The 20312-nt window shown below is 37.3% G+C and overlaps 1 protein-coding gene across 3 annotated transcripts in view; it reads left to right on the plus strand.

The window, feature by feature from the left end:
* LOC135200354 (carbonic anhydrase-related protein 10-like) overlaps positions 1 to 20312 on the plus strand; it is a 535334-nt gene that overhangs the window by 288376 nt on the left and 226646 nt on the right. For all 3 annotated transcript variants that reach the window (XM_064228945.1, XM_064228943.1, XM_064228944.1), the window contains 3 exons: positions 15055 to 15366; positions 18247 to 18330; positions 19147 to 19242. In XM_064228945.1, the coding sequence (XP_064085015.1) occupies positions 15055 to 15366; positions 18247 to 18330; positions 19147 to 19242 (492 nt within the window). The remainder of the gene's footprint in view (positions 1 to 15054; positions 15367 to 18246; positions 18331 to 19146; positions 19243 to 20312) is intronic.

The following is a 20312-nucleotide window of genomic DNA, read 5'->3' on the forward strand; positions in this document are numbered from 1 at the left end:
GCTATAGTAAATGGGATACATTTCTAGCACCGCTCCCTGCCTCGAGATGAACTTGCCAGGTTCCTTTGCTAAATGATTTCAGCAAATCTGACTGAATTGTCATCGTAAGTTACGATGTCGATTTGCTTAAATGCGTCAACCTTCCCTCCACCCAACCCCAACCCCAAACAACCTCCCGCCCCCCCCCCTCCCCCACCCCAAACAACCTCCCCTACCAACCCCCCCCCCAAAAAAAAAAAAAAAAAAAAAAAGTCTAGGAAGGCATTTGTCTTGCAACTTTCTAAAAAAAATGCATTGCAGTTTTATCAGAAAACCTTCAGGATCGGTGTGTATAGCTCTAATTTCAAAGGGGTCCCGGAAAATACATAGTTATAAATTGCATCATAACAGAAATGATAATAACTAATTAATCTCGCAACTGCGAAGATTTCCTCCTGTTACACCTTTCAAACCTTTTTACTGCCAATATCCGTTTCAACGCTGAATGACCCCATAGGTCCCAGCGCTTGTCGTTCAGCATAAAATCCTATATATTCTTTTCTACTAATGAGTTGCTTATGCGCTATTTGACTGGCACTGCAAATGAATTAAGGCTTATCCATGGAAAGCATAAATATTTTTGTCCCATTAAATTCGGTAAATCATGACGGTACCAGTGACCTCTTCCAGTGTCCCGAATCACTGTGGTATCTCGGAATCTTTTCCCTAAATCTGCGACCACGACCATACATGATCGTTCTTAGCAGTGGTACTAAATGAATGAAAAATTAGAAAGAAATCCTGTTTATTCTCTGTTCTTTAGTTTTCCCGGTAGTAATAATCAGCTGGTGTAGAAACTTTATTGTTGTGGAAAATGCCGAGAAGTTGTGGTTATGATTCGAGGGTGCCTGAAAATCTAATGATTTTTGTTTATCAATTATAGTGTATTTTCATCGTCGATCCATGTCAGCTTTTTTGATATTGAATCTCCGTATACAGAAATGCAAATATCTTACACACACATACACAGATGTATATATGAAGTATTTACAAATGTCTATGTATATATGTGAAGTATAGTGTATATACGTATAGTATATGTATTTATTGATATATATAATATGTATATATATATAATATATATATATATATAGATTATATAATATACTATATATATACTCGGAGAAAGTTTCCCAAGGAAAGGGAATCTTTGGAAACCCCACTATTGTTTTGTTATTCAAAATAGAGAAATAGTATCGTTCGTCGCTCTGTAAATATATATATATATAAAATACAAAAATGGCTTTTATCACTTTCCTTGCGACATAAACATGTTTTCTCGGCGGAAGGAATAAGCCAGCCGAGCCTTGTAGGAAAAACACTTTGCGGTACTGTGGAAAAATTTTTGACCCCTCTGAAGAGGGGGAATTAATTGTTTCACAGAGGTGAAGGGAAAGAGGGATGTGGAAGATGGGAGGAGAGAGAGAGAGAGAGAGAGAGAGAGAGAGAGAGAGAGAGAGAGAGAGAGAGAGAGAGAGAGAGAGAGAGGAATATCACTTTTCATCGTAGATGATACATACCTTTGAATATCTGACAAACTTGTGATAATACAGAGGGTGGAAGAAGGTACATTTTGCCTAAAATAACAAAAGCACTTATGAACATCATTCCCGTTCCTCACTTGCTCGTAAAATCGAAGAGAGAGAGAGAGAGAGAGAGAGAGAGAGAGAGAGAGAGAGAGAGAGAGAGAGAATGTCTGAAATAGTACGTAATTTGCTTACTTTATTATTTTTAGATTATTCATCTTATTTCAAAAATAAGTTCCCTCTATTCTCTTAAGAGAGAGAGAGAGAGAGAAGAGAGAGAGAGAAGAGAGAGAGAGAGAGAGAGAGAGAGCTGTCTGAAATAGTACATCAATTATTGCTCACTTTAATATTTTTAGAATAGTTGATTCATCTTATCTCAAAAATAAATTCAATTTATTTCCCCAAGGATGTATTGCAACATTACAAAATAAACAATTATTCTTTCTGAGTTACTCAGTTGGTCGGAAGATTTCCCTTGCCTACCCATCTATACCGAAATATTACTGGGTAATAAAAGTGATGCCTTTATACAGAGTTGATTTTTTCTCAATATGAAGGTTGACAACATCTGTCTTATCGGGGAAGATTTACGAAGAGAAACCGCAGTCTTTTAAATATCAGGATAAATGAAATAATAATAATAATAATAATAATAATAATAATAATAATGATAATAATAATAATAATAATAATAATAATAATAATAATAATAATAATAATAACCACCACCACATCATATTCAGGCAGAAATAAGTAAGATGCCAAACAGAGGCGAATGAGTTTTTAACGCTCGTCAGACAGAAAAGATTTTTACGGTTTGACAGAAATATATCGCAGTTGCTCTCAGGCTCGGTAAACAAAGGAGCAGAATGAAAGCGTGTCTTATTTACATTTCGTCAAGGGAAGTGCACCATTTCATTCGCTGTATTTCACTCACGAAAACATAATCTTCCTATGAATCGTTCGGTCGTTCCTGAGAGCATTTTCATGTGACCTGTCTTTGTATTTTCATGTGTGTATGCGCAGATGTACGTAGTATGTAGCTTGCTTCAAGAGAAACATACACGCTTTAGTTCATTATTTATTATATCAGTAGATGAAACCTTTCCACACGGAACAAGCACACCAAAGGGGCCATTAACTCGAAATTCAAGCTTCCTAAGAGTGTTGGTTTCAACCTCCCACTGCAGACTCCACGCTGCACCAGTAACTGATCACGATACAGAGCTTGTGATTTTTCATTTCCCTGGGGTAGGCGCGAACCCGCGACATCTGAGTAGCATGCCACGACGTTGGTAGTAGGAGGTCATAACCAAAGGAATGACCCAGACGGGGTTCGTCTACTGAGACACGAAGGAGATGTCAAGTCCGTAACTTATGAATATGAGTATGTATTTATGTCTTGGAGTTTTCTACGTTGACGAAACCGACCAGGAACATTAACTTGTGCATGCATGTCTTATGTATATGAATTTCGAAACTCCAAAAGGTGTTAAAGAGGAAGAACCCAAGAACACAAGTGTGAAAATCTTGCCGAGAAGCCTGCTTGACTAGAGTTGTTACGTAGTCACATTAGGTTCATCCAGTATCTTCCCTGGATACAAGGCATCTTGAAAACGTTTAAATATCTCCCCTCCTCCCCCCAAAAAAGGAAAATGTAAGAGCTTAGCTCAGATTTCACAGCTGTTTATGAAGATGGTTGGGTGCACGAACTCGGAAGTAATGTGAAATTCTGTTCTTTCATCGTTTGAAGAAACTGTAGAACGTAAAATGAAAGAGAAATGACTAAAACTCGATCATCAAAGTAATCATCAGACCAGCTATGAATCCAGGGAAAATATATATGTATAACTGTCTTCACAGCAAAAATATTTGTTTCGCGTTTCACAAAGTACAGAATTCACGTACACACACACACGTGCGCACACATATAGATACAACATCTTCAAATTTCAGTTTTCAATGGCTTCTTTCCGATTTTTACGAATGAGAGTATGCTAGCCGTTGCATCTTTCAACCCTATGCAGCCAGTATTGCCTTATGCCGACTCTTTTCCTTTTGTAGCATTAATTCTGAAGTATTTCAGTTACACAACGACTCATTTTCGATTCTTTCCTAACTCGTTGTTTGTATGGAAACCTGAGACTGTCAGCTAAAGGGGAGTTTTAATTATAATTTTTGTTTGCGAGGAAATTGCGCGGAGAATATCCTTATTGGAGGGGGAACTTTAACGGCATTTGCAAGTGTATTCGGTGTGCGTTCAGTATTACCATCAACATCTCCATTTGATGAAAACAATTAAGAGAATGTCAGGGAAATTAATATTCTCAAGACCGAGGAGTAGTAGGTCAGAGGGATGGCCCAGAGGGGGGTTGGAGAGGGGTGAGGGGAAGGGTGGGGTGGGGGGGGAGTGGGAAGGGGTTGTAGAAACCACCTTGGCGTGTGGTATTGAAACCAACTGATGGAAACAACAATTGCTTCTCCAGGAGCAGGAATGTGAACCCTGTTTCCCCTTGAGTCTAAAATGAACCGGGCAAATAAGTGTGTGAGGATATTTCTGGCATGAATTATGTCTGCCCTTTGTTCTCATGTTTCGCATTGTGGAATTCTTAAAACAGAGTTTAGCACCAAATATCAGTAATAAAGCTGCTGGGTAGAGAAAGGTTGGCCTTTTTACACAAAGGAAAATATTTCTCGATTGTTCGTCGTTTCTGCAAATCGCTGGAATAGAATTTATGACCAAAAAGAAAGGGAAAATGATAGAGTAAATTTTAAATGCGCGAGGGAATGCGATTGATTATATTCGAAACTGGAGAATTCGTGAATTGAATAATTAAGATAATTAAGCCCACCCAGAAAAAAAGGACGACAGTTAAAACTCCCTTTCCTGCGAGGACTCGATGAGAAGAGAAAAATAACTTCAAAGTCAACTAACGGATTATATCCACTCTTCCGAAAGCAAGAAGACGTTTCATTATCAACAATGGCTCCCATTCGTGCAGTCTGGAAGAAGAAATAGAAGTGGGTCAATACGTATCTTTAACAAGACCAAGGAAAAGTACATAAAGATAAGAAGGCTTCGTGGTGGTGTGGTGGTGGTGGTGGGGGAATTTCCCCAGGTTTACTTCCTTCTCCTCCCCAGTGTGGGGAAAGTCCCTCCCCAGTGCAGGGGAAAGTCCCTCCTCAGTGCAGGAGAAAATTCAGCTGGGTCAGCTGGCAAGGAAAAGAAGGAGGAGAAGAAAAAAAAACTGACTCAGACATCCCATGGAACTCCTACTAAAAGAGAAAGAGAAGAACTTCAAATAATGGAAGGAGCTTCGAGGAAAGATTTGGGAAAGGATAGGAGAGGGAATGTAGGAGGAGAGTAAGAAAAATAAGGAATGGGATGATTGTGGGGGGAAAGTTATTTGTTTTTGTTCGGAGTAAGGGTCAGGAGAAAAGGCCAAGCTGATGTCGTCAAGATGGAGAGTGGGTTCAAATGATAAATTTGTTGTTAAAGTAGGATTTTTTGAATTTTTGAAACTAAGTACACACGGGTGTGTGTGTGTGTGTGTGTGTGTGTGTGTGTGTGTTGTGTGTGCGCGCCGTGTGTTGCAGTTTTTCAGTAAAATTTAAGACAAAATGCTACGCTACAGGAAAGATCCATGAGAGAGAGAGAGAGAGAGAGAGAGAGAGAGAGAGAGAGAGAGAGAGAGAACGTTTGTAAGGCCTTTGTTTTCCAAGACGTATAACTCCATGCTAGACATTGAAGACAAAAAACGCACTGCTTTCCATGAGAATAATTGTAATACTACTATCTATAATTTAGATTTTGTCGTGTGGTAAATCTATTTTGAAAGCATATTTAAGCTTTCTTATTTTGATATTTCTAGAGTTTACCCTACTGGTATGTATACAAATGCACTTATGCACACAAACACACACGTACTATATATGTGTGTATGTATGTTATGTGTATCAGTAGGTTAAGAGTGGAGGGCTTCTAGAAGACCATTGTAATTACCAGTTCCAGTAGTCAGGAAAAATGAAATATAAACACAATAGAAGATTTAGGTCCTATTCTTTAAGGAGATATTGAATATACAGAGTTCAAAAAATGAAGAAAAAAAACTATTCAAGTAACATTCTTGCGCGTTCGTTAATGTTGTTAATGCATACCAGAACTTGAAATTGTTTAACGTACTTTATGTGTAAACAACCGCAGTTGATTTTCCAGTACTCAGTGAAAACGATAGAGGAGGATAAAAGCCGGAGGGAGGGAATAATCCTACTTTTATTATCGTGCTTTGGCAACATTCCGCTAAGAATTCTGACCCACTGTTGACCAGCAGTTTGCCAGGGCACAGAAATGAATCCCTCAGACTTTCGGTGGCTGCGGTTATATATTTAATTATGTTAGGAAAAGACGGGTGGTAAAATAATTAAAAGTATTTTTTTCGGCGGGGTTGGGGACCGGGGGCGATTACAAGTGGAGCTTTTCTTGGAAGCTAATCCGGGTGTGTCCTAAATGACGAATCTGTTTTCCAGACTGTGTGAGGAGATCTTAAGAGTATTATGTTGAGATATGATTTGCTGCAAAATATAGCTTGATCCCCCCCCCTCCTGTTATTTTTCTCGTCATTTGAGTTATTGCTTCAATTTGTGTTTTGTTTGCATACCGGTAAACCTGGCGATGTTAGGCCTAATGTAACAGAGGGTCGAGACGGCGAGTACAACTCCTTAGGGAAGTTACGTACCGTCTGGAAGCCCTGTAGGAGGTACCTTTGTTTTACGTCCATATACTCGTGTGATATATATATATATATATATATATATATATATATATATATATATATATATATATATAGAGGAGAGAGAGAGATGAGAGAGAGAATGAGAGAGAGAGAGAGAGAGAGAGGAGAAGGTGAGAAGAGAGAGGAGAGAGAGAGATAAATAGGATGGAGATATTAACTAGCATTAGAGATAAACGATTAAAACTGATAGCAACTGTGCAAGTCAAGAAGTCTTTCGTGTTATTAACAGCATAAGTAGCACAAGTCTGAACCCAGAATTGTGATCATCATGCAGAAGGATTTTCCAAAGGTGTTCCTACTACTACTACTACTACTCGGCCCTCAGGCGCGAAAGAAGACGTGATTAAAGAAGTTCCCTGCGAGACGGCCCCGATGTTCGGCAATCAGTCCGCGCTGCCGGAGTGACCATAAGCATGCGAATTGCCGTCCGATCCCCAGATTTCGTCGTGTGAAACGACGTCTTGATTGCAAAGAGGGAGATTTATGGCCCAAGTACCCAATAAAACTTCCCTCTTCTCTTTTTTTACTTTCTTTTTTTTCTCAATGGGAGATGTTATCGCCGTTTTCTTTTTTTTTTATTCATTCCCCACATTTTTCCTTTTCATAATCTTATTAATTATGGTGATTAACGACGCTTCTTTACCGTTCAGACTCGTTCCAACTTTCCAGTCCTTGGGATGGAAAATATATCATCATCATCATCATCTTGCTCCTTGTTTATTACTGGAAGCCACCATTTCAACCCTTCATTTGTTCCTTTCATTTATTTCACAGTGTATGGATATCTTGAATAGCAAGTTCTCTGATATCAAGACTGTGTTTGATGTCATAAACGTCTTTCATTTATTCCCGGACATATTCTTAGATGTCAGTTTTTCCATATCTCTTTGTGACGTCTTGGCTCTTGATTTAGCACCGTGTTCGGGCATTGTTCTGGTTATTGTTGTTCTTCGTGTTGTTGTTCTTGGTGGGGGTTGTAGGAAAGGTCTGTGGAAAAACCTAAAAAGATCTGAAAAAGGTGCTTCGCGTTGAGTTAAAGACACAGGAATTTTAAGATAGGATATTTGTGATTTATTTATTAGAGTGGAAAAAAAAAGTAATGTGCATGTTAAACAATACAGAACAATTATTTATCACAAAATATAGTGTATCTATTTTAATTTTCGCTGATGAAACACCGCTCCGTCTGACCGTAGGTTTTAGCATGCGCCCTGAGTAAGCTGGAGGTCGGATCACGCCTTGTTTCAGTAGCTTGTAAAAATTTGCTTAGTGGGTTAGATAGTTTAAGTTTTTTTATACTGAGGATGTAAATAGGTTGATATTAAAGGTTAGCGTTCTTTGTAAGGCCACCTTCATATATGTGTTATTTAACCTACTGTGGATTCTCAGTGAAGACAATTGTTACTGCTTGTTCAGTTATGAATCCACGCTTATTGCACACTTATTATTATTATTATTATTATTGAGAAGATGGAACCTATTCATATGGAACAAGCCCACCAAATGGGCATTAGCTTGGAATTCAATCCCTATTATTATATTATTACTATTATTATTTTTCAGAAGATAGAGCCTATTCATATGGAACAAGCCCACCAAAGGGGGCATTGGTTTGCAATTCAATTATTATTATTATTATTATTATTATTATTATTATTATTATTATTATTATTATTATTATTGTTATTATTATTATTATTATTATTATTATTATTATCATTGAGAAGATGGAACCTATTCATATGGAACAAGCCCACCAAAGGGGGCATTGGCTTGCAATTCAATTATTATTATTATTATTATTATTATTATTGAGAAGATTGAGCCTATTCTTATTGAACAAGCCCCCCAAAGGGGCCATTGGCTTGGAATTCAAGTTTCCAAAGAATAATGTGGTGTTCATTAGGGAGAAGCAAGAGGAGGTAAAGAGAGCCTTGCAACAACAATGAAAGGAAAGCATCAGACTTTGGAGAGAGAGAGAGAGAGAGAGAGAGAGAGAGAGAGAGAGAGAGAGAGAGAGAACGGAAATTATTCAACAAGACACAGCTCGTTTCAATTTATTCGGCGGGATGCACGCAGGACTTCACAAGGAAGAGCAGCAGCAGCAGCAGCGGCGGCGGCGGCGGTGGGTCGTTGTTTTTAGCGAGGGAACGTAAAGCATTACTTTCAAGGGTATGAAAACAAACGCAGAAACTTCGCCGGAATCAAAGTTTTAATGGCGGGGTTGTTAAGGGAAGTTAGCGAATGTAAACTCTAGCAGGGCACGGCGCCATTTTGACAGATGTAGGTTTCGACACTCGAGTTATTCCCTTCCATAAAACAAGGAATAAAATCTGCCACGGATAAAAATCCGACGTAGCGATCGTTATGAGCGCTCGCAAACAAAGGGGTTCTGGGCTGTTCGGGGTTGGGGGGTTGGGGGGGTGGGGGGGGTGAGTTACAAAACTTCAAAGTTGCAGACTTGCGAAATTTTATGGAAGCTTCGGAATTTTCGCCCCACCCCCCCAAAAAAAAAAAATAATAAACAACAAATAAAACCTTTAAAATGTACTGAAAAGTCAGTATGGATGCAAATTCATAAGGAAGGGAGTGCATCCTACGAATATAATATATATATATATATATATATATATATATATATATATATATATATATATATAGAGAGGAGAGGAGGAGAGGGAGGGGAGACGAGAGATAAGAGAGAGACGAGAGAGAGAGAGAGAGAGAGAGAGAGAGAGAGAGAGAGAATGACTAGCCAGTCCATGCACACGCAGATACCAGCTCCAAATAACGGTAGTTAGCTTGCGAGGAAACAGAGGGCTATTCAAATTCAGAGTGACGCTAATTGCCCCCCCAAAATGACAGATGGCTATGATTAACTAAGGCGCATTTTTAAAGGCAATGCCGATTATCGAGCCATTAACCCGTATTAATTGAAGACGAGCATCGAACGGGAATCATAGTTATTGCCTGCTTAATGCTGCGCTGTGTCATGTCTTCAGACATAGTAGGCATCAGGCAACGAATGGCCTTCATGTTTTTTTTAGTTTTTGTTTTTGTGTGTGCTGTCGTGTCCCTCTGGTCTACTTGCCTATCGCCTTTGAAATGAACACAATGACTATCTATAGTAAATTGGATTGAATAAAAAAACATATTAATAATCTCCGAGGGAATTTTACTTTTAGTTTTGTCTTCATCAGAAATAATAATTAAAAACATAGCAGCAATGTTTTAATAATAATAATAATAATAATAATAATAATAATAATAATAATAATAATAATAATAATAATAATAATGAAATCCACTGTGGATTTCTTCACCACTTTAGTGACGCTTGGTATTATGGGATATTTATGAATAATAATAAAATAATAATAATAATAATAATAATAATAATAATAATAATAATAATAATAATACCACACTGAAACGTAGCTTACTTTATTTATCAGCTACATTACTATAATGTTTTTCTTTTCAGCTAGGCTGCTCACAAAATACATTTTGCGTCCTTGTTTTCGAAGGAACGTCGTATGAAATAACACCACCTAGTCGTCTGGAGAGGACCCAGTTTTAGCGTCAAATTGAAATTATCTGCCAAACCATCCATCTATCACTTCCCCCTTGCATTTCTCGGAGTTGGTCGATGAGAGTCTAAAACAATATTCACCTCGATCGCATGACATACATTATCCTTCACGTCTGGAGTATTTTGCATCCATACCTACATTTCTTTTTTATTATGGAAATGTAGTAGAAGCATTTTTTTTTTCGGCAAAGATATCTTCTTTTGGCTCCCCAATAACGCGATAGGAATGGTTTGGCGCATTGCATCACGGGAAATGAAAAGAGAGAGAGAGAGAGAGAGAGAGAGAGAGAGAGAGAGAGAGAGAGAGAGAGAGAGAGTAATAAAAAAAGAGAGAATGGAAACGCCTACACTTTCTTTGTTGCCACGGAAGTGCCAAAGGTTTTCATAACATAGGATCGACGTAAAATTGAATTCGAGGGTGAATATCAAATAATCCGCAAGAAAATAGAGTTACCTGAATCATTGTTATTAGATATCTCTCTTATTTCTCTACAGCAGACTTTTTTTTTTATTTGAACGACGTTTCAATTAATACTGTCCCACCGCCCGTTCAAAATACATACAGGATCCGGAGAGAGATCGCTGGTTATAATAAACACGTTTTCTTTATATATAGCCGCTACACCGTATAGCCAACAAGGCCACCGAAAATAGATCTGCCCTTCGGTAATCAAGATCTAATGCTGTATGAGCCGCGGCACACGAAACTTTCAACAACGGCCCGGTGGTGGCCTTTCCTATATCGTTGCCAGAAGCATGACAATGGCTAAATTTAACCCTCAATAAAATAAAAACTACTGGGGGTAGAGGGCTGCAATTTGCTATGTTTGATGATTGCAGGGTGGATGATCAAAATAGCAATTTGCAGCCCTCTAGCCTCAACAGCGTTAAAGAATGTGAGGGCGAACAAGAAAAGTGCGAACAGAAAAAATACGGACAGACGGACAGACAAAGCCGACCCCAATCGTTTTTCCTTTAACAGAAAATTTTAAAAAAAGGAGAAACCGAGAATAGTGATGATCAGCATCGAAATAGCCTAACGAGAGAGTAATAAAAAGAAGAAAAGAAAAAGAAAATCGTTTCCCTCACATTAGATCTTAATTAAGTTCGCGATTAGATGGGATTAGGGAAACTCATATTCCTGCATTCCGAAGAGAGCCTCTGTTGAGACAAATGAATTTTCCTGACTTCGATCTTCGGCGACTTCTTTCATTCTCATAACGACTTTTTTTGTTTTGTTTTTTGTTTTTATCAGCTTTTTATTAATAATTTCAGTTTCGTTTTCACCTTAACGCCAACTTTGGAATGATGTGTGTTCTATATTTATCTCATTCGTTTGTTTTCTTATTTTGCTCTTGGAAATCATATATATATATATATATATATATAGTATATATATATATATATATATATATATATATATATATATATATATGCACATATACATATATATATATATATATACTATATATTTATATATGCACATATATATATATATATATATATATATATATATATATATATATATATATATATATATATATATATAATATTGATTTCCAAGAGCAAAATAAGAAAACAAACGAATGAGATCATTTAGAATGTACATCATTCCAAAGTTGGCGTATATATATATATATATGTATATATATATATAGATATACTATATATATATATATATATATATATGATTTCCAAGAGCAAAATAAGAAAACAAACGAATGAGATCAATTTAGAATGTACATCATTATATATATATATGTATATATATATAATATATATACATATAATACATATATGTATATATATTATATATGTGTAATATATATACATATATGTATTATAAAATATATAAAACTATATATACTATATATATATACATATATATATATATATATATATATATATATATATATATATATGTATGTTTGTATATACATACATACATACACACACACACACACACACACACACACATATATATATATATATATATATATATATATATATATATAGTGTGTGTGTGTGTGTTTGTGTGGGGCGCCAGACGTTTCTGTTACAATTTAATGCATATCTTAATACCTAACGTATGTGATAGAACAAGGCACATTGTTTAGATTAATGATGGGACAATGATGTTTGTACATGCAAGAGAAGGGTAAAGGAAAATTATATTCACGTCAGATCCTGCATTGAAATCCCGGGAAATGTTATCAGGTTTTAAGACCCGGAACTTTCTATGCTCTGTTTTCCATGGCAGTAACATCACTCCTTCACAAGAACATCGAAATATTTGCGATTTATTGGTGCATCGCTTTCCTCATTTTTCCTCCCGATGATTTTCTATTTTGAGTTGCTGGTCATTGTTTAAGGTGACACTAGGAGACCATTGACATCCCGCATCTATCTCCTATATCTTATCCCCCGTTATCCAATTCATTCTCAATCCTCCTCATTATTCTTCGGCCCCTAGCGGCAACCCCTTTCATTCCTTTTACTGCACCTCCGTTCATATTCTTTGAGGTTTTCATCCTGTTACAGCTACCAAACCCTTTTTGCTGTCAATTTCCGTTTCAGTACTGAATGCCTTTATAGCAGGTTCCAGCGCTTGGCCTGTGGCCTAAATTCAATATTCTATTCTTTTTCCATTACTGAATATCCACGTCCATTCATTATTATCCTAATCATAATCATCATCGTTATAATCATCACTCTTGACTTTCCTCATCAGGATTTTGATTGAAATCTTTGTAGGTTTGGGAGAGAGAGAGAGAGAGAGAGAGAGAGAGAGAGAGAGAGAGAGAAAAGAAGGCCGGCGCATCTTATGCGGTCATTTGTCTCAACCTCCCGCGCGCGGCTTGATTCAGACATAAATCACTGCGAGAGGGAGTTGCTGAACGCCCCTTCTTCGTAATTGACGGCATTTGCTGTTAGTCAAACGTCGTTACTCCCAACGGCTGTAGCTTTAATTGCCAATTATAGGGGACTGTTTTTATGGCCCTTCGTCTTTTGTGGAAGCTGTTCCGGTCGCTTTACCTGCCTCCCTCCCTTCCAGTCATTTTGTCACAATTTTCTGGTTTCGTTCATTCAGGTCATTGTATAGATTCACGCTGTCATGGCCATTAAATGCGTTATATATATCTTACGCACTGACAAGAGGATTAAATTTATTAGCTGTGATATCTCACGGAAATTCGGCGTCGCCCCGTGTGTCGGGCAGAATGGAAGCACGAAGACTTAAAAGATAGACCCCCTTACGACACAGAAGTGCTTAAACGTGCTACAGATTGCCCAGTGATAAGAGATTTGACCATAGTATTTTATTGCTGTATTATATTTCACACATTTCTGAAGCAATACGCCGGAAGAAGCAGTTATTACCCAAGCGAAATCATTCCAGAAAACTGCGAGTAGTGATCCTTGATGAAGAGGGCTTGTAACATGAACGAAATTCATATCGTATTTATTAACGGAATGATGTAGCTACTTAACTTGTGAAATTTGAGCTCCGACAAATAAAGGCAAGTAAAAAAAAAATATGACATTTGGTGTGGGATACGAAGCCACATATAAAGTGAATCGAAGTTTCAATCAAACCGCATGCAGAGGTTTCCAAAAATAAGTGGCCATTTACTGACATGGGCCGTAGCGTGGACGCACCAACAATCGCACGCAGCGAAGGGGCTTGATATACACGTCTGGTCGATCCTTTTACTGGGGCCGTTTGAAACGTTCGTTACAGTGTCACCCGGGTGCCACAGATGTCAGTCTTTAGGCCAAAGTAACGTAGCTGTGAAGCGCGAGGGACTGTATAAAATTAAGTACATTGAATGACATAATTACCTTTGACGTTGATGTCATATTGGATTGTTTCTGCGGTTTCGCCTTATTTTATTTATAAGATTTTCATATATGCAATCTCGGTCTTTTATGCTGCAAGTGCACCAGAATGACCTGAGGTTGTTGGTAGCTGCCACTTGGGGTTTGTTTGTCTTTGTTTTTTTATTTGTGTTTTTGTTTATTAAGCATTTAAGTAAAGAGAAGTCTTTTAATTGCCGGACTAATTGGTATCGTTCGTTGATGGTTCGTCCACACTACATCGGAACCTGTCGGAAACTTATCTCGTAAATATCGCAAACAAGTTGATAATAAAGCTGGTATCACACTAGTCATTTCTTGCTCGTGGTTTTGGCCAGCATCCAGCCGATGCTCGCGAGCAAAAGTGTTGTATCGTCACACTAGGAACTCGTGGTTTCGAGGAGCCGTAGGAAAAGTAAACAAAACTGATCATCTGATATCATCGTGGCGCCCCAGAAATTGTCGGACTGTTGCAAGATGCGCTGCAGTGGTTTATTTCTCGGAAACTTACGTGAATGCAAGAGTAACAAAAAACGTTTGTGGGTTCAAGAGTGGCTCAGGAGAGTACGTCCTATCAGCAGCAGCCATCTTGTTTGTTTACACTATGCTGTGGCTCGCGGCTCGTGCTGGCTGCTTCCCGTCCTGTTCGGAAGCAAGAATCTCGAGCTAAAAGCTCCCGGTATTTCATTCTCGGCAGCAACGGCTCGCTGCTCGAGAAAAAAATGCCTAGTGTGAGGCCAGCTTAAGTCAACGACTCAAAGTGAAGAACCCCGTAGGGGTGGGGTGGCAGTGCCGTCAGTGCACCTCACGGGGTGCACTGTAGGCATTACTGAAGGTTCCTTGCAGCGTCCCTTCGACCCCTATTTCCAACCGCTTTCATTCCTTTTACTGTACCTCCTTTCATATTCTCTTTCTTCCATCTGACTTTCCACCCTCTCCTAACAATTATTTCAGAGTGCAACAGCGAGGCTTTCCTCCCGTTGCACATTTCATACCTGCCTACTCTGCAATTTCCTTTCCAGTGCTGAATGACCTTATAGGTCCCGTTGCTTGGTCTTTGGCCCAAACTCTATATTCCATTCCATTCTAAGAGCAGAACGAACCATTGGCCAATATTGGTTAGAGTTGTCCATTATTTACCAACATCTGTTCCGCTTGTTTTTGATGTCTGTGCTGTAGGTTACCCGACTTGTCTTTTTAAAGTCTCTCACTCTCTCTCTCTCTCTCTCTCTCTCTCCTTCCCCAGGTGAGTGGCGTGGTGAACAACACGGGCCACAGCGTCGTGTTCACCGTCGACGAGGAAGAGGAAGACCCCGCTCAACAACTCGCCGGCGGGATGGGCATCGCCGGTGGGATGACTGCGGGCAACAGCATAGACGTCGGACCCAGCATTCCGCTCGGGCATGGGCTCAATACCCTCCCCAACAGCTTGGGAGGATTAGACCCGAGCTTGGGCGGCGATTCCGTCCCTGACGGCACCGGGGATTTCGGTCGCTCGAGGCACCATAGGAACGCGCCCCTCAACATCACCGGTGGTCCACTTTCCTACAGGTACAGGGTGAGTGACGTCGTATTTATTCATTTATTGTAATGTAAATCTTTCTCACGCATTGTCATATAGCGTGATTTTGTCCTAATACCAATTTTTTTTCTTTTCTTATTTTTTGTAATTGAGATTGAAATATTAGCGTGATTTTGCCCTCTATACTAAGGTTATTTGTCACTGAGATAGAAATCTAGCGTGATGTTTTTTTTTATTTTTGCCCTTATACAAAGGCTATTTGGTTGTTGAGATAGAAATGTAGCGTGATTTTTTTTTCGTAATTGAGATGGAACGTAGCGTGATTGTGCTCAAATACCAAGGTTTGATTTTAAATAAAAAACTTAAGACAATTATATTAAGGTTTCAGAGATCCCGGTAAACCAGACTAACGCACGTACGCAAAATGGAATTACGCTTATGTGCGTATTGGGGCGCAAGTCCGCCTCGTGGATAGGTTAGATTAAACACTTCTTAAAAAAAAAAAAAAAAAAAAAAAAAAAAAAAAAAAAAAAAAAAAAAAAAAAAAAAAAAAAAAAAAAAAAAAAAAAAAAAAAGGAGCTGCCTTGTTTAGCATCTTTCTTCATAATGGCTTCCTTCCGTCTCAGGTTTATTTTATTCCCTCTACGTCATCTCCTTCACCCGCGCTGCATTTCCACCTCCCACCGTTTGCATAAGGCCTCCCGCTTTTGCTCTGATTTCCCATGCGAATGCGACATTCTTCGTTTCGAGTTATTTCGGTCTCCGCGGATTCCATAATCGTGATGCATACTTCGCTCAATTTCATTTCAGTTTGTTTTCCACGCGCCGACTTATGTTACGTGGGATGCCCAGGCATCGGTAACCTAATTTGCGTAAAAATGCACAAGTTGAATATTGTATTTGTTGGCTATAAGGCGCCAAGAAACGCAGCGAAGGAGACGTTGCTTTAAATGAAGCTTATGGAATTGTTTTTGTAAGAAGTGGCCCATTCCTTATTTATTTATTTATTTTTTTTGGATTTTAGTCTGTTAGTGTAAGTCTTTTGTTGTGCCAATTTGCATACCGTCGTGCTTTTATACAATGTTGAGTGCACGTATGATCTTAAAGTTTAAATGTTTAAATACGTTTTTGAGATACAACCCACGTTTAAGATACGCCGGTGTGTGTAAGGAGACATTGCTTATGGAATTGTTTTGTAAGAATGGCCCATTCCTTATTTATTTATTTATTTATTTTTTTTTTGGATTTCAGTCTGTTAGTGTAAGTTTTTTTTTTGTAGTGCCAATTTGCTTATGGAATTGTTTTTGTAAGAATGGCCTATTCCTTATTTATTTATTTATTTTTTTGGATTTTAGTCTGTTAGTGTAAGTCTTTTGCTGTGCCAATTTGCATACCATTGTACTTGTATACAATGTTGAGTGTACGTTTGATCTTAAAGTTTAAATGTTTAAATACGTTTTAGAGATACAATTCACGTTTAAGATGCGCCACTGTATGTAAGAAGACCATGCATGATAAGGTAGAGGTTGATAGAAATGTTATATTCCACGTTTACATGCATTCTTGAGTAAAGTTCTCAGTAAATGTGGAACTTGCTGCTTAGATACATTTCTTGAATATATATATATATATGTTTAATCATAAAATAACATAAATTCAGTGTTTAGATGTACTCTGAAGTCTGGGCGCAATTTTAGCCAACTACAATTGTGTAAATGAGGATCAGGTTAAACTTGGAGAAAAGTTTTTAATTTTTTTATGACAGTTTATTCACTCCCAGGCGGTTCTTCCTCTACACGTAATGCAAGGTCTAGAATGTGTAGACCAAGCAGTGATAATCTCCAACGCATTTAAGGCAATATCGACCTTTCTATTAAATGGCAAACAGAAATTAAATGGTAACATCTGAACGTGATCTCATAAAGCAAAGCTTCTTTCAAAGGCACTGCAGTCTATCAGGAATATGAACGAATTTGTTTTTTTTTATGTACTTTCCTCGTAGGTCTGTATTTGATTAGCGAGAAAGCATTACATTTTTCCGTCTGTTGCGTCGACCTGTGTTCCTTTTATTTCTACCACGCAAGGACAGTCACGCTCAGGTACCCAGAGGAGACGAATACCTGTTCTTATGTGGTTTTCTATATATTGATATGAATACATGTCTGTAAACTATGTAATACGAGGTTTTTGCCCCATGTAATATTTCTATTATTTGTCAATGTTCGTGGGAAAAGTATACAGATACACTGGAGAGCGTAAAACCCTAAATAATTAAATATATATATATATATATATATATATAATATTATATATATATATATATATATAAGAGAAGGTAAATGGTGCAGCATGACAAAAATATTCAAGGGAAAATCGACATAGCCACAAGACTGTGCGAGATCGTGCCTTTGCCTCTATCAAGTACATATTTTGTTTGTACAGGAAAGGGAAGATGTGCAGGCAACCTAAATATGTAGACTTGTAACCGATGATGATATTCCATAAAATTAAGGCATAACGTGTAGGAATTGTATCTAAGGAAGTAATTTTTAACGTGCTATATTTTTGTACCAATAAGACTGTATATATATATATATATATATATATATATATATATATATATATATATATAATATATATATATATATACTTACTTCCGTATATTTTGTATATACGTGTATGTTCTGTCTGTATGGATATATTTCCTGTGTATGTGTGTATATTTTGTGTATGTATGTATGTATTCCTAACTCATACGTAGCTTCTTTGGCTATCTTAATTAATGTTTGTCGGCTATTTCTTAAATAAATGCTATAGTGAGGGAGAAGGAATAGATATGAAAATTTAGAAGCCATGAAATGGCTACACAAAGCTGTTTTTATAACTAATTTTATACCCCATTTTCTCCGCGCACAGGTTGGGCAAGTTCAGCTTCATTTCGGCTCGAAGGATTATATGGGCTCTGAACACACCGTAAATGGATCAGCTTTCCCAGCAGAGGTGAGATTTCTCTCTCTCTCTCTCTCTCTCTCTCTCTCTCTCTCTCTCTCTCTCTCTCTCTTTCTAAAGAAGTTAAATTCAAACTATTCTGAATATGATTAGTGGCAAATTTGACCTGTGCAAACGATCTCATATTTATATTCACCACAAATAATTAGAAAACATGAGAAGCTGTGAAAAGAATGAAGCAAAGGTGATTATAAGTGATACATGTCCCATTCCAAAGTGAGATACAACTTGCCAGATTCAAAAAAAATTTTGTGTGTGTGTTTTGTTTTTTGTCTTTTACGTCGGAGAGAAGTTGCGGTATTTGAGATCGACATTTTGATACCAGAAGTTTTCCAGGTAAAAAGTTTTCGAATGATAAAACCGCTCAGGGAGTATTGCATTAAAATATTCCGCGGTGGTTCCAATGTTATCAGTTTGAATGTCATTTGTAGAGACCATACACAGGAATCGTTATCAGCATTGATATACAAAAGTGAGGGAGAATCGTGGTAGATGGTGAAATACATAGGTATAATTATTATCGTTGACGATTATGATTATGCTTGATATAATAAGGCAATATAATTTGTCTATTGCATGAGATATATACTGGTAGGATTGTTATGTTGATTATCTAAATTCTAAAATATTCAGAATATAGTTAGAAAACTCAGTAATGAGGTATTGAAATTTTTACCTTACATTTGTCATTATATTAAACTATATAAAAATGTCCATATCTATTAATTAATATAATAATAGTCAGCTTAACATTGGATTCTTAGTTTTTAGGACCAGTTCATTAATATGGAAATGCTTCCCTTCCAGATACAAATCTACGGGTATAACTCACAACTTTTCAATAACTTTTCTGACGCTGTCTCGCGAGCGCACGGCATCGTCGCCATTTGTATAATGATTCAGGTAAGCACAATTTTACTTATTAGTTTCATCCACCTTTTACATTCAATAAGTAATTTTTAAGTTTGTATTTCAAGCCACGCACAAACACGCTATAAATAACTGTGTATGTGTATATATGCATCCGAACATATATACTATGTGTATAACTGAATCACGAAAGTTTGGAACTTGATAAACTGCTAAGTAAAGGACGTCGAAGGTCGAAAGATCTTGCGGAAACTCCGTTGTTTATTTTTCCTTCGTGGCTTATACATTTATTTATATATACTATGTATATGTACAGTTATATATATATATATATATATATATATATAATATATATATATATATATATATATATATATATATTATATATATTTAAATAAATTCTTCTGTAAAAACAGGATACGTCTCAAGGACAAAAGGCCCATTAAAACCCTCTGGTTTAAAGGTAAGGACTATATTTCGGTGGACTGACTTCCACCCTTATCGAGTAGTGAATGACAGAAATAGTTGCATTGGCAAAATTTTTTGCCAATGCAACTTCTTCTGTCATTTACTACTTGATAAAGGTGGGAGTCAGTCCACCGAAATATAGTCTTAAACCCGAGTGTTTTAATTGGACTTTTGTACTACACACACACACACACACACCACACACACACAGCACACACACACACCCCACCCACACACAAACACAACCTCCCTTACATGGGAATAACGGCGCGATCTGAAATATAAACAATGTATTTGGCCACGAGGAAAGTGATATAACCGAGTGCAAGATCTTTCGCCTTTATTCTCAGACAATTTTTACAAGCCGTAGAGTAAAAGCGAAATGTCTTGCGGATCTTTGTTTCCCTTGCCTTGTGGCTAAATGCTCTTCTTGATTATGACGAAGGTGTTTAAGGGTCACGTGACTAGTGGGTTCTTCAAAAATGCTGAAAAGGATTTAAATAATATCTCTTAAAGCAGTTGCTCCCTTTTTGACCAATGTGGTTGGATTTATTTATTTATTTATTTATTTATTTTTTGTTTGGTGGTTAGGTGATTTCTGGAGTTATTCCTTCTAATGGATATATATTTTGCTT

Source organism: Macrobrachium nipponense, chromosome 26, assembly GCF_015104395.2.
Source record: "Macrobrachium nipponense isolate FS-2020 chromosome 26, ASM1510439v2, whole genome shotgun sequence".
NCBI classification, from domain to species: domain Eukaryota; kingdom Metazoa; phylum Arthropoda; class Malacostraca; order Decapoda; family Palaemonidae; genus Macrobrachium; species Macrobrachium nipponense.